The sequence below is a fragment of the Pseudochaenichthys georgianus genome, chromosome 14 (genome assembly GCF_902827115.2).
Source record: "Pseudochaenichthys georgianus chromosome 14, fPseGeo1.2, whole genome shotgun sequence".
Classification (NCBI taxonomy): Eukaryota; Metazoa; Chordata; class Actinopteri; order Perciformes; family Channichthyidae; genus Pseudochaenichthys; species Pseudochaenichthys georgianus.
The window spans coordinates 26,959,750-26,972,311 of record NC_047516.1 but is presented as its reverse complement, the minus strand read 5'-3'; the positions used below and the strand labels follow the sequence as shown (position 1 = coordinate 26,972,311).

The window sequence follows — 12,562 nt, the reverse complement described above, 5'->3', positions numbered from 1 at the left end:
TTTACTGACACTGAGCTGTGAAAATATAAGACTGCAAATTCTACTGCAACATTCTGCTGCAGTATAATTCACTATTTGATATAACACTAACATTCCTGACAATAGACCTCAATAGTCATCTTTTATGGTGTACATGGAACATTCATAAATCAAAATAAGTATAACTGAAATATACATGACCTCTTAAATTAAAATAAAGTGAACATTAACACCAATATTATCATTTATAACATAAGCAGCAGATTTTCTAATTAAATATACATACCAACTACAAAATAAGCGGGTATTAAAGTGTAAATGGACAACAAAACGGAAATGGAAATGAAAAGGCCTGATGGTGGTGCTAAATCAGAGCAAAACTCTCTTGTCTTTCTCTCCTTTCTTTTCTTTTTTGAAAGCCTGACTTTGTTAGTCGTTGAGACATCATACACACGTAAGTACTCGCATTCCTGCCTCACATGCTCTCACTCTGCTAGAAAATGCGGTGCCGCACAGCGGAGACAGGACCAAACCATTACATGTAAATAGAGGGGGGTGTTCGATGCTTTGGATAATTAACTTTTCGAACAAAAAAAGTGAAATGAATCGTAAGTTTAGTGAGTACATTATCAATAATGTTATATTAATGTTAATTATTGATGATTGATGAAAGGTTACTTAGACATTTTTTCTTAATGTTCTACAATTGTTGGGGTCCCTGTCAGTCACGGGCCCTTAGAATCGTCCTAACTTTTCACCCCCTTACGTGCCCCTGTGTGGTTGACACACATTTAAGAGACGGATCACGTTTTGTTCAGTCGGATAATCTCCACATGTCTACTCTACTTTTATAATTTCCGAATCATAAATCTAATCGATAGATTTATGATGGATAGATTTATGATGGATAGATTTATGATTGATCATTTTTTGTCGAGGAAACCGGAAGCAGCTTACTTCCGGGTTTTAGGACGCGTCACTGCACCACTCTATTTTAACCTTAATCTTAGTATACATCCATGATTTTAACCCGAGTAAGGACCAGTAGCGTAGGCAGAAATTGACCTTAGGGCGGGCCTGTATAAAATAGGGTGGGCGAGCTTTTTCCAGGGGGAAAAACGACTTTAAGGTAGGCCTGGCCTCTAATAATAATATTATTATAATAATATATAATAATGCCCATTGCCAAGCATCGTTGTAGCATTTCCTTCCGAATAATGGTCGAAGACTTGACTGATGATATGAGTTTATTGAAATCTCCAATATCAACGTAAGAGCTATAAAGACACAAAAATAACAAATACATTTAGGCTCCATTCGTCTTAGAATCACTTTAGCATACTACCAAAAGTTAACTGTAAACAGACAGCAAAGCTACAAAACAGCATACAAACGAATTAGGACACAACCTATAGTTAATACCAACTTTGTGCCTCTTCGGGGGGTGCTAAACTTAAACATAAACTTTATCCTTTACTTTATCCGTCTTTATATGTAGATTAATCTCCACTCCTTTTCTCCGTCACGTTGTTTCCATAGCAACAACAACTTCCTGTCAACAGCGTAAACTCGCCTTCAAAATAAAAGCATCTAAATAACACAGGAATTCCTAACTGTATCACTATAACATGATGATGGTGATAAAGAATGCATCTAACGTTTCGCTGTTCATAATAATACAAAACAGTGCATTAAACAAACCATCATGCTCTTACTTTGAAACCATGCGGAAATGTCGTGATCAGCAGGCCATCACATGGTTTCTGAAAATAACCGAGTGACACGAGTAGATGTTTTCCAAGACCGGCAGAAAGTTTGTCTCAAAACTCTGTGTGAGTAAAAAGACGATCCACAAGCAGAAATGTGAGATCCACAAGCAAAAATGTGAGATCCACAAGCGCATTTTTGTTTGACAAATACAAAATGGATTCACAAATGCCTGATCGGAAGTTGTCAATGTTAAAGAGATATTCACAGATCTTTTTTTTATTTGTGAAAATATTTTTGCGTATTTGCAGATCCGTTTTACATTTGCAAATTCATTTGTGAGTTTGCAAATCTTTTAAATGCATTTGTGGATGGTGTTTTACATTTACAAATCACATATTTACACAGAAATTATTTGTATGTTCACACAAATAATTATGAGACAAATCTATGCCCATTCTATTCTTGTTTTTTCTAGTTCCTTTTGGGTTGCCTGACATGACCGAGATAACGCCAGCCAAGTTACAAATTCTTCTGAATCCCGATGACACCAGGAAGCTAGTTCTGCCTAATGGAATTCCAGAGACAATGGCGCAGCTTACTGATGAAGTCAGGAAAGTGTGTGAAATAGAGAGCCACAGTGACGCATCATAAAACCCGGAAGTAAACTCCTTCCGGTTCCCTCGACAAAAAAGCAATGCAATTTCTCCATAGGATTTTGGAAAATAGCTCGAAATAAGGTCTGTGGTTGAAACACATTTAAGAGACGGATCACGTTTTGTTCAGTCGGATCATAAATCTAATTGATAGATTTATGATCAATAGATTTATGATTCGAAAATTATAAAAGTAGGGTAGACATGTGGATATTATCCAGCTGAACAAAACGTGATCCGTCTCTTAAATGTGTCTCAACCACAGACCTTATTTCCAGCTATTTTCCAAAATCCTAAGGAGAAATTGCATTGCTTTTTTTGTCGAAGGAACCGGAAGTGGTAAAATGCTAACTTACTTCCGGGTTTTAGGACGTGTCACTGTGGCACTCTATAGGTGGACGTTTTAGAATGCAATATCAAGACAGAGACATTGGAGATGCACTATCCTGACATCCACTGCTGACCTTGAAGATTTGACAACTATCAAGGTCATCCCAATACCTGATGATGGTGTCCAAGAATACATCTTTACCGTCTGTGAAGAAGCAGTGTCTGCTCAATCAGACGATACTGACATCTTGTCCACACCCTCCAGCTCAGTCTCTACAAGAACTCGTATCTGGTTGAAATTATTGAACTGACCTTGTTCAAAGATTGCATAGGGATTGAACTGCATTTTTCGTTGCTTAATTGTTTTGGCCTCTGTATGTTTCATATGAAGTTAAAAAAGAATGTGACTTCACAGATTCTGGTGCTACTTAAACCCTTCTTAATGGCTAATACATGTGTATCTGAAGTTGTAATTAAGAGCTGCAGAAAATATTGTTGAAGTGTTTAAAAATGTAAAAAAAAACAAGATGTCATGCATACATTTTAGCCTTTTATTAAAAGGCAGCCAGGTTTAAACGCATTACATATTTACATTTTAAAGGAGCTAGTTTATGCAAGCTATAGTTTAACATGTTCATATGCATATTTGTGATGTAGCCTATATGGTTAAGGCTACAGGAGAGTTTTGTAAAAAAAACAAGTCAAAGTGATCTTGATTTACTTTATACTTTTATTTATTTTTTACATAAGTGCAAATTGGTTGCATAATTTAGTCAATTAATTTATTGATGTATTTATTTTTAATTAAAAAAAAATTGTATTTTAGAAAACAGAATAGGTTATGCATATTTTAAAGACATCCCAATAAATGTTTAGGTCTTTTGAAGAGAATATTCCAGTCTTTATGTGAACTGAGCTAAACAAAGTGTTATAAGTTTAAGTCTAAATGTAATTTGTTTACAGTAAACAAAACACAGTATTGTATTGATGTACATTAAAGTTTTTGCTTTGTAATAAAAGAAAAATATTTATAATAAAAAATATTGCCTGCAACAAAATGAAGTATTTTTTTTTAATTGTTTTCACAAACTTAAAGGTGGGGTAGGTACATTTGAGAAACCTGCTCGAGATACACTTTTTGTGTTGGAAGAGGGGCTCTTAAGGAAGTGGCAGATTTTTTCCGGCTGTGTATTTTCAAATTCTAGCGCACTTGAGCTGGTTTCTCCAAAATTACCTACCCCACCTTTAAAAACTCTACTTAGATCTAATATAAATATGAGATTAGTCCAAAAGGAAAAATTAAGTTATAACAAAGTAATAAATGTTGTGCATTCTTCAGAATGAATCATCTTATTACTTTGTGTGAATGTAAATATATATCTTAGACGGAAGCAATATTTTTTACTTGACTCAAATACATTTTTTGAGGTCAAAAAATACATTTGGAATAAACGAAAAAAATTGCTGTAACAAATTAGCGAAACATTTTTAAATTGATCCAAAGTATCAATTTGTTCAGTGCATAGTAATCTTTGAAGATCATGTTACAATGAAAAACCACTGTAACTATCATTTAAGACAAAAGGTGGAAAAACTGTCTTTACAACATGTGTTTTTCTTCTAATAATGAAACAGCAAATGCATACTTACAATAAAGTAGAGACAAGATGCATTGTATTCCATATCTTTGTTTGATTTGTTTTTGTTTTTGTTCTTTAAATGTATTTGTGATGCAGCCACCAGAGGGCAACATGGTGACTTTGATTCACAGTCAGATATTGTAAATAAGCTTTGGGAGCCAGTCGCAGATTGTCTGCGTTTCATTTGGTCTGTTTACACTTTATTTCTGATTCTGATAAGCCTTTGATGCAGGCTTGAGTTTACTACTCGGCATGGTTGTGGTCTTTAATCTGGCTGGAGAAGACCACAGAAATGTTTAAAATAAGAATACGTTTTCATTGTATTTTCACTCAGTTTTCTCTTAAAATAAATACACTTTTTTTACTTGACGCAAAATCTGATCTTTACAGAAAATAAGAAAATATGTTCTCATTTTATCAGTGAGACATTATTACTTGCCCTATAGTATTTAAACAGTTCGATTTTAAACAACAACATTTACACCCTGGACCAGGGTGAAGAATCACTATCGCCTTTGGTGTATAACTATTACTCAAGTAGGCTACTATACTTAAGTACATTTTGAGGTACTTGTACTTTACTTGAGTATTACCATTTTATACTTTGTACTTCTACTCCACTACAAAACACTATTGCACTTTTACTTCACAACATTAACGTATGGCTTTAGTTACTTTGCTGATATGGAATAATGATAACATGATCAACACTTAAATAATACTTTAGCTACACTTGGATTGAATTCACATGATAAATAAAAGCAGTTAGCAATTAGTTCCACCTTTACCAGCTGTAATAATCATATCAATAATTATAATCATAACATAGATTCTGAAATGGGCCAATCTGTATCATGAGTAGATTATGGTAGGCTATATTAAGTATTTGTATGCCAATACGTTTGTACTTTCCCTTGAGTAACATTTTAATTGCAGGACTTGTAGGCTACTTGTGAAAGAGTATATCTACACTTTGGTATTTTCTACTTTTACATTGCAATCGCTTTTACATTTACTTTGTAAGAAAGAAAACAATTGAAACGAAGGCACAAGGATTTTTCTGCCATGGTGTGAATTGAGTTTAAAATATATATTGTTAAAGCCCAAGTAGTCTTATGACTCCGTGCAGAGCCAGCTCTGACTCCGTGTACATGGTATAGCGAAACAACGAACAGCTGCTGCAGCTGTGCTACTATAGTCTAATGTAATGTATGCACCTACTTCATAAGTAGGCATATTTTAAAAGACTCTTCATGCAATATGTAAGACTATTATATTTTCCTTTTTATTTGCATATATCCATTTCCTGTAACGAAGTAAACCCCCCGCTGTGTGAGGAAGAAAGTATTTCTGTTTACAAATTTACCGCGGAATTAAAACATAAACAGTTCGGTCGGTGTCACGTGGCGTTTTTTTCTCGGATCACGTGCCATGGTTCTTAAATTCCATTCGAGAAGATGACGTCGTATGGTGAGCGCTCGTTACGAATCCAGTCAGTGTTCCAAAACACATCTCAGTGACAAACACACACAAAGTTGTTGGCAGAGAGAGAGGCATTTCCTAAATAAATCCGAAAAACCTGATACATATGTCAACCTTAGTGAGCTCAACTGTTGCTACAATGCCTCGGTAAGTAGGCCTACTTTAGTCCGTTTTTTCTTGTATTTTAAAAGGTCTATGCAAGATACATTTTGCAAGTCAACTTCTTTGTTTAATTGGCCTCAACTTGTGTTTTTTAATGTTTTCGACTTGTATTGATACTTACCATTTGCTAACAGTAATATAGGCAGCTGACATCATTACTTTCAGATTTCTTAGCACTATGGGGGGGTTGAGTCACTTTATTTTCCACTCCATCAATGTTTCTGGATATAGTTTATCTCCTTTTATATTTTGTTGTCATAACTGTTGCATTAATAGTGCACTAACGTTCATATGTGCCTTTCAGACGAACAAGGAGGACAGCTCCATCCAGACCTAAACAAAAGGTGTATGGGCCCCCCCCACCAACACGTGACGAGGAGTGTGCACAAGAAAATGACTTGATCGAGATTCTCAAGTCATTCGGATGCTTTGAGAGCTACGTGGAGCTGAGACACAGGTGAGATGCATATTTATATATCTCATCATTAACATGTAACTAATACAGCTTTGAGTAGGCTTATGAATTTTAGGGTACAGTCATTTCAAGGGGGGGGGGGGGGGGGGGGATATTCCTTTAAAATACCATAAACAAGCAAATGCCCAGGTGAAAGAGACCGCGACATGCTTCGCTTCAGAGGAATTACAAAGTCTGAAAATGCTCTTTGTGTCTTGTTTGCAGAGAGAATGTGGTCCAGAGACTGGAGTCACTGTTCAAAGAGTGGCTCATAGAGATGTGTCTGCAAATGGTAAGACATCTATCTTTATAAAAATATTGTTCTTTCAAAAGTAACTCCTAAAATTATACTCGAAATGTGTTATTGGTTTGGTAACATTTTCTTTGTTGTTGTAGAATTCACCAGACATTGTCCCGCAGAAGGTTGGAGGGAAGCTCGTCCCTTTCGGCTCCCATCACCTGGGGGTCGCCTCGAAAGGCGCCGACATCGACGTCCTCTGCGTGGGACCGGGTTTCCTCCAGAGGAAGGACTTCTTCTCCTCTTTTGTTAGAAAACTGAAGAGGCAGAGAGAGGTCAAAGACATACGGGTACGTCTATAAGACATTCATTAAGTTACTTTTTTTACCCTGTTGCAAGTTACTGACTGTTGTTGTCTTCAGGTCATTGAAGAGGCATTCGTCCCTGTCGTTAAACTGACCTTTGAAGGAATTGAGGTAATTTGACCTAAGAAGAAATGTTGTCTCTACAGTATTCTTCAATCAAAGGTTTGTCAGCATGTGTATTCATCTTTGTTTGTGTGCTCCTGCTACATCCTAGATAGACTTAGTCTTTGCCAGGGTGGCCAGGTACAGAGTCCCACAGGAAATGGACCTGCTCCGAGAGGATTTGCTACAGGGGACGGACCTCCACTCTGTGAGGAGTCTGAACGGTAAGCATCATGTTAGAGACCTGCGGGTCATCCTGCAGGATTAGTACCTGACAGCTGAACCCGTCAGGAACGTTTTTGTTTTGTATTTTGGTCTGCCTTTTTTAAAGTAACTCTTTTGATATGAATCTTTCTCTTGTTTGTTTTTTGTAGGCTACAGAGTAACAGAGGAGATCCTCAGGCTCGTACCGAATGTTCAGAACTTCAGACTCGCTCTGAGGACCATAAAGCTCTGGGCCAAACGTGAGTCGAGATCTCTTCTTGTATAACTAAATGAATCAGAAAATACTAAAACAGCCATAAACCTAATTGACTACATCTGCAGTGGGTTGGAGCAGATTAGATCATGCCAGTGTAATCATGAGGTAACGTTGTGAAGTGGAGGTCTTAATCTGTTCTCTCATCTTTTCTCTTCAGAAAGAAACATATACTCAAACTCTCTGGGTTTCCTTGGCGGCATTTCCTGGGCCATTCTGGTAGCCAGAATCTGCCAGGAGTACCCGAACGCCTCAGCCTCCACCCTGGTCACAAAGTTTTTCAAGGAGTACAACATGTGGTGAGTTGTCCCATTTCTTCAGCCTTCTTTCCAATAAAACAGAAGGAAAAAAATCCACTAAACCATATTTTGTATAAATCTTGTTTTGTGACAGGAAGTGGCCAAACCCCATCATGTTGAGGGAGTTGAAGGATTGTCATTTCAACCTTCCTGTGTGGGATGCAAGGGTAAGGCCTCGGCAGAATTTAAACTACAAATATAAAATATATCAGTTAACTAACACATTTGCCCAAAAGCAACTGCAAGCTGAACATGATGCCTTTTCCAGGTTAATCTGGCAGACCGCTCCCACTCTATGCCGATCATCACACCGGCATACCCAATGCAGAACACTGCTTTCAACGTGACTCCCTCCACCCTGGCCATCATGAAGGAGGAGATCCAGCGAGGTATGTCTCTACTCAGACATCCATCAGAAGCTCACAGAGCACACAGTCTCAGAGCTGTCCTGTGATTTACAATCAGTTGGTCAGAAATAAGCATTTCAACTTCAATCACTGCACTGTACTTGGATTAGGTTGCCACGATTTAGCAATGTTTAACTCACATCTTCACACACAGAGGAGATTCATTGTTAACAAGCTTTCCCTTCCTCTCTCACAGGCCACACTATCGCCAGCTGGTCCCAACTCTTTGAGAAGCCCAATTTCCTCAGGAAGTACAAGTATGTAATAATCTGCCCAAATATGAACATGTGTATTAGCAAACACAATATATACTTTCTTAAATATTGACATCTCCAAGTTTATTAGTCATTCTTAGCTCTGATATTGTATACATTTTTGTATCTGTCTTGATGCTTTTTCTAATAGTATAATTATGCTTTCAAAGAAGGAAGATCTTTATATCACGTAGTGTTTTTTCTTAATGAAGATGGAACAGTGTGAAAATTCACACTTAAAAATACGCTTAAAATACTGTTCTACTTATTTTCATCTGAATGATGTATTTGTTTTCACACGTTGTGCTTTATAGTGCGTGAATTGGTATTTGAGTTTATATTAATGTGAGCTACTTAAGGCAGAGTCTTTATATATTGCATACTGTAACTGATAGATGTGTTTTTAACCGACTCTCTTTTGACCTAAACGCAAACTCTTCAATGACTTCTGTGAATGAACGTGCAAATGTTTGTAATTTGCTGTTTCTTTCTTTGTAATGTGCGACTGCTTTCAATTTGTATTTGATTTGAATTGTTGAATCCCAGTTTCTTAATGAGGGTGTATATGTGGTGTTGTTGTTTACTGTTATTAACTGAACATTAAAGGTCCCATGTCATGCTTTTCCGGTTATTACCCGTCCCCTTGTGTGTTATGTAGCTTTTTCTGCATGGAAACGGTCTGCAGAGTCACAAACCCTCAAAGTACACCCTGTAGCGAGAACACAGAAAATTCCTGTCTGTGCTGCAGGAGCTCCAACCAGGCGTGTAGGACAGAGAGTGAATACACATACTATACAGTTTGAGAAACCAATGTGAATTTGGAACATTGAACAATGTAAATCTATTCTAGTAGACCTCAACAATGGAAATATGATCAGTAGAAATGGCCATGACATGGGACCTTTAAGACAGAATTGTGTTCAAGTAGTGTTGAGAAGTTTATCATGTGTTTTCTATAGTTTAACCGATAAGAAATATTAAACCTTTATTTAATAGTTGAATACTGATTGTTTTATGTGCAGACCAGGTTGTGCTGTTTGTTGTTATTCATTCAAAATGAGGAGAAAAGCTGATTTAAAAAGCTGTTAACTTTTTCTGTCTGACTTTAATTTGCTGTTCCTGGAGTTCATAATTTTTTACTGCATTTGTAATATTGTCCAATTCAATAAATCTGCCATGTGATATGATCCCTCTTGTTTTATTTGGACAAATGTGGACCTTTATTTCTGGGTTTTCAAAGTTGGACAGTCAGTACAGGCAGTTTCCATGATCGATCTAAAGATGTGTTTACCAGCTTTAATAAGAAGTGAGCAGTTGTGCTGTTGAGATTTAACATTAATGACACAAATGCAAATTCAACACAGTACCACCTCACTTTAAAAGGTTTTAAATAAATGGTTAAAAAATGGGTTATAATGAAGAATAGTAACCTGATTTTAGTGATGTTTCTCAATATGCTGTAGCTTGGCCTGTTTTAAATATCAGAAATACCTTCAACTATGACCGTTGTTTAAACAGGATTAATATTAAAATGAATATGATTAATGTAGTAAGATGCCAGCCTTTGCACAAAGGCTCAATGCTGTGAAGTGTATTGCAACTGTTGTCTCTTATGTTTCAAGGCATTACGTTCTGCTGCAAGCTACTTCAGCTACAGAGGAGCAGCATCCTGCATGGTAAGTACACTTTCTGTAAAACTGGAACGGATTTAGGCATTTTTGTCCACAATGAGAATGTTTATTTTACTCTGAATCAGAAAACAGTTTTCATATTGTATTTCCACCAACTGTAGTGCTCTCTGAAACTGATGTTTTGTTCAATCGGTCAGGGTTGGCCTGGTGGAGTCTAGAATCCGACACCTGGTGGTAAATCTGGAGAGAAATGTGTTGGTGACCCGGGCCCACATTAACGTCCAGTCCTACCCTGAACGCAGCACGGGCAACGCCAGGTAAGGACGAGTGGTTTTATGGTTATATCTGAGTTGATCTTTTGAGTGTTATTCATTTACGAGAAATTAAATAATTTAATAGTAATGTTTTACTCTGTCCACTCATTGGTGTGTACTTCTTCCTGTTTCTGAGAGGCAATCAGTACAGGCTGATCATTTCTCTTAAGCAGCAGCCCTTAAGCCAATAATATTCATTTCTATTAACTTGTTGCAGTTTCTTTACCAACTCAACTCATTGGTCTGTATTTCTGTTTCAGAGCGCCGGTCAGAACAAAGTGGCTGATTGGACTTGTGTTCAATGAACAGGGGGGCCAACACCTGTCAATAGACCTGACCCCCAATCTTCAGCGCTTCAGTGACATCGGTATGTTTACTTTTTCTAAATTCAGAAGAAATGGAGCAATGTCTTGTGAACTTATGTGAACCTATCTTATTTGTATGTTGTGTTGTTGCAGTCCACAGTGTGGCATGCCGCTGTCAGATGTTCAGAGAGGGGATGAGCACCTCAGCTCGATACATGTCCCAGAAGGACTTCAGCTGGGATCTGCCTCAGGAGCCTGGCAGGAGGGTTATCAGTGAAGAGCCGCAGCCCTCAGTGAGCACCGCTGCTCCATCTCCGACGAGTCACCAGGCCACAAAGAGGTCTCGTTCGCCTCACTCAGAAACTTCCAGCAAGAAGTTAAAATCTGACGAGGGGCCGAGCGAGGAAGTCTGTCTCAGCCAATCAAAGAGTGGAGGTCTCAAGAGAGCCCACACTCCTGAGTCAGAGTCACCGAGCAAGAGGGTCCGAACTGATCTGCTGAGGCCCGCTGAAACCTGAACGAGAAGGAGAGCCCCCCCCTCAGCCTCCATTCATTTCATTTTTGTAAATATATGTATATATTTTATTATTTGTATATACATGTAAATACCTGTATAAATGTACAATATATGTAAATTAAATATTTCTTTGCAAAATACACATGAAAAAAAACTAGATGTATTTGATTCCCTTGAGTGCACTTATTGTAGTTTTGGTGTGATTCAACAACACAAACATATTTTCACTGCCACCACATTGTATATATTCAATTAATTCCCTGAAAGTCTGATGTAGAACAAACCTTAGACATACACTTCATTAAAAACGACTGCAAAACGTCTAAAGAGACCGTAAACTGACCCAAAGGTATACTGTAAACACAGAGAAGCAGAACTAGATGCAAAACGACCACAAAGACAAACGAAAAAGGCAACAAATCAGAGGTGTAAAGTAACTAAGTAGATTTACTCAAGCACTATACTTAAAGGGGACCTATCATACAAAATGCACCTTTGTACGTCTTTTATACATGAATATGTGTCAGGGAACTCACCAAGTGTCAGAAAACACAACCCTCTCTTTTCCTCCATACCCAAATCTCTAAAAACGGGGCTGCAACGGAGCTGATTATTATTTGAATTTTTCTGACTTCAGAAAAGGGGTGCTCCGCCTATATAGGCAACTCTCCACCAGTCAGGGGAATGAGAGACCGCTCGAAAGCGCTGGAGACGCTGTAGTACATATGCCAGGCCTGTAAGTGGCGCTGTAGTCTGCCACAAAAGCAGAATCAGCCCTTGCAAAAACAGGGCTGGAAAAGAGCAAATAGAGCGAAATGAGGCATGGCTAAAATGTATGATCTGTTTGGTATTTTGAAATAGGTATGGCCCTACAATATATGTTTCAAATATAGCATGATAGGTCCACTTTAAGTAGAATTCTGAGATACTTTTTGTTGCTATTTTGTACTTATACCCCAAGTACAATTTAGAGGAAAATCGTGTACTTTTACTCCACTATATTTATTTAATATCTTTAGTTACTTTGCAGATTTGAATTAATAATGTGAAATATGATCAACACTAAAATACTAAAACTTTACCGGCTTTGATAACATTTATAATCAAAACATATATTATTCTGAAATGGGTCAATCTGCATAATGAGTACTTTTACTTTTGGTACTTCAAGTATATTTTGTTGCCAATGTTGTATTATACTTGTAACAGAGTATTCCTACACTTTAGTATTTCAACTTTTAC

General features: G+C 37.3%; 1 protein-coding gene across 1 annotated transcript; it reads left to right on the top strand.

Annotated features, from left to right (window-relative positions):
- The first annotated feature begins 5,830 nt into the window (after positions 1-5,830).
- Positions 5,831-11,420, top strand: LOC117458802 (poly(A) polymerase type 3-like). Its single transcript, XM_034099473.2, has 15 exons — positions 5,831-5,941; positions 6,261-6,413; positions 6,636-6,702; positions 6,807-6,998; positions 7,071-7,124; positions 7,228-7,339; positions 7,490-7,579; positions 7,754-7,892; positions 7,987-8,059; positions 8,161-8,281; positions 8,496-8,556; positions 10,176-10,229; positions 10,382-10,501; positions 10,759-10,865; positions 10,957-11,420. Exons 1-15 carry the CDS (start codon positions 5,901-5,903, stop codon positions 11,319-11,321), a joined length of 1,749 nt encoding a protein of 582 aa, XP_033955364.1. The 5' UTR covers positions 5,831-5,900; the 3' UTR covers positions 11,322-11,420.
- The last annotated feature ends 1,142 nt before the right edge of the window (positions 11,421-12,562 follow it).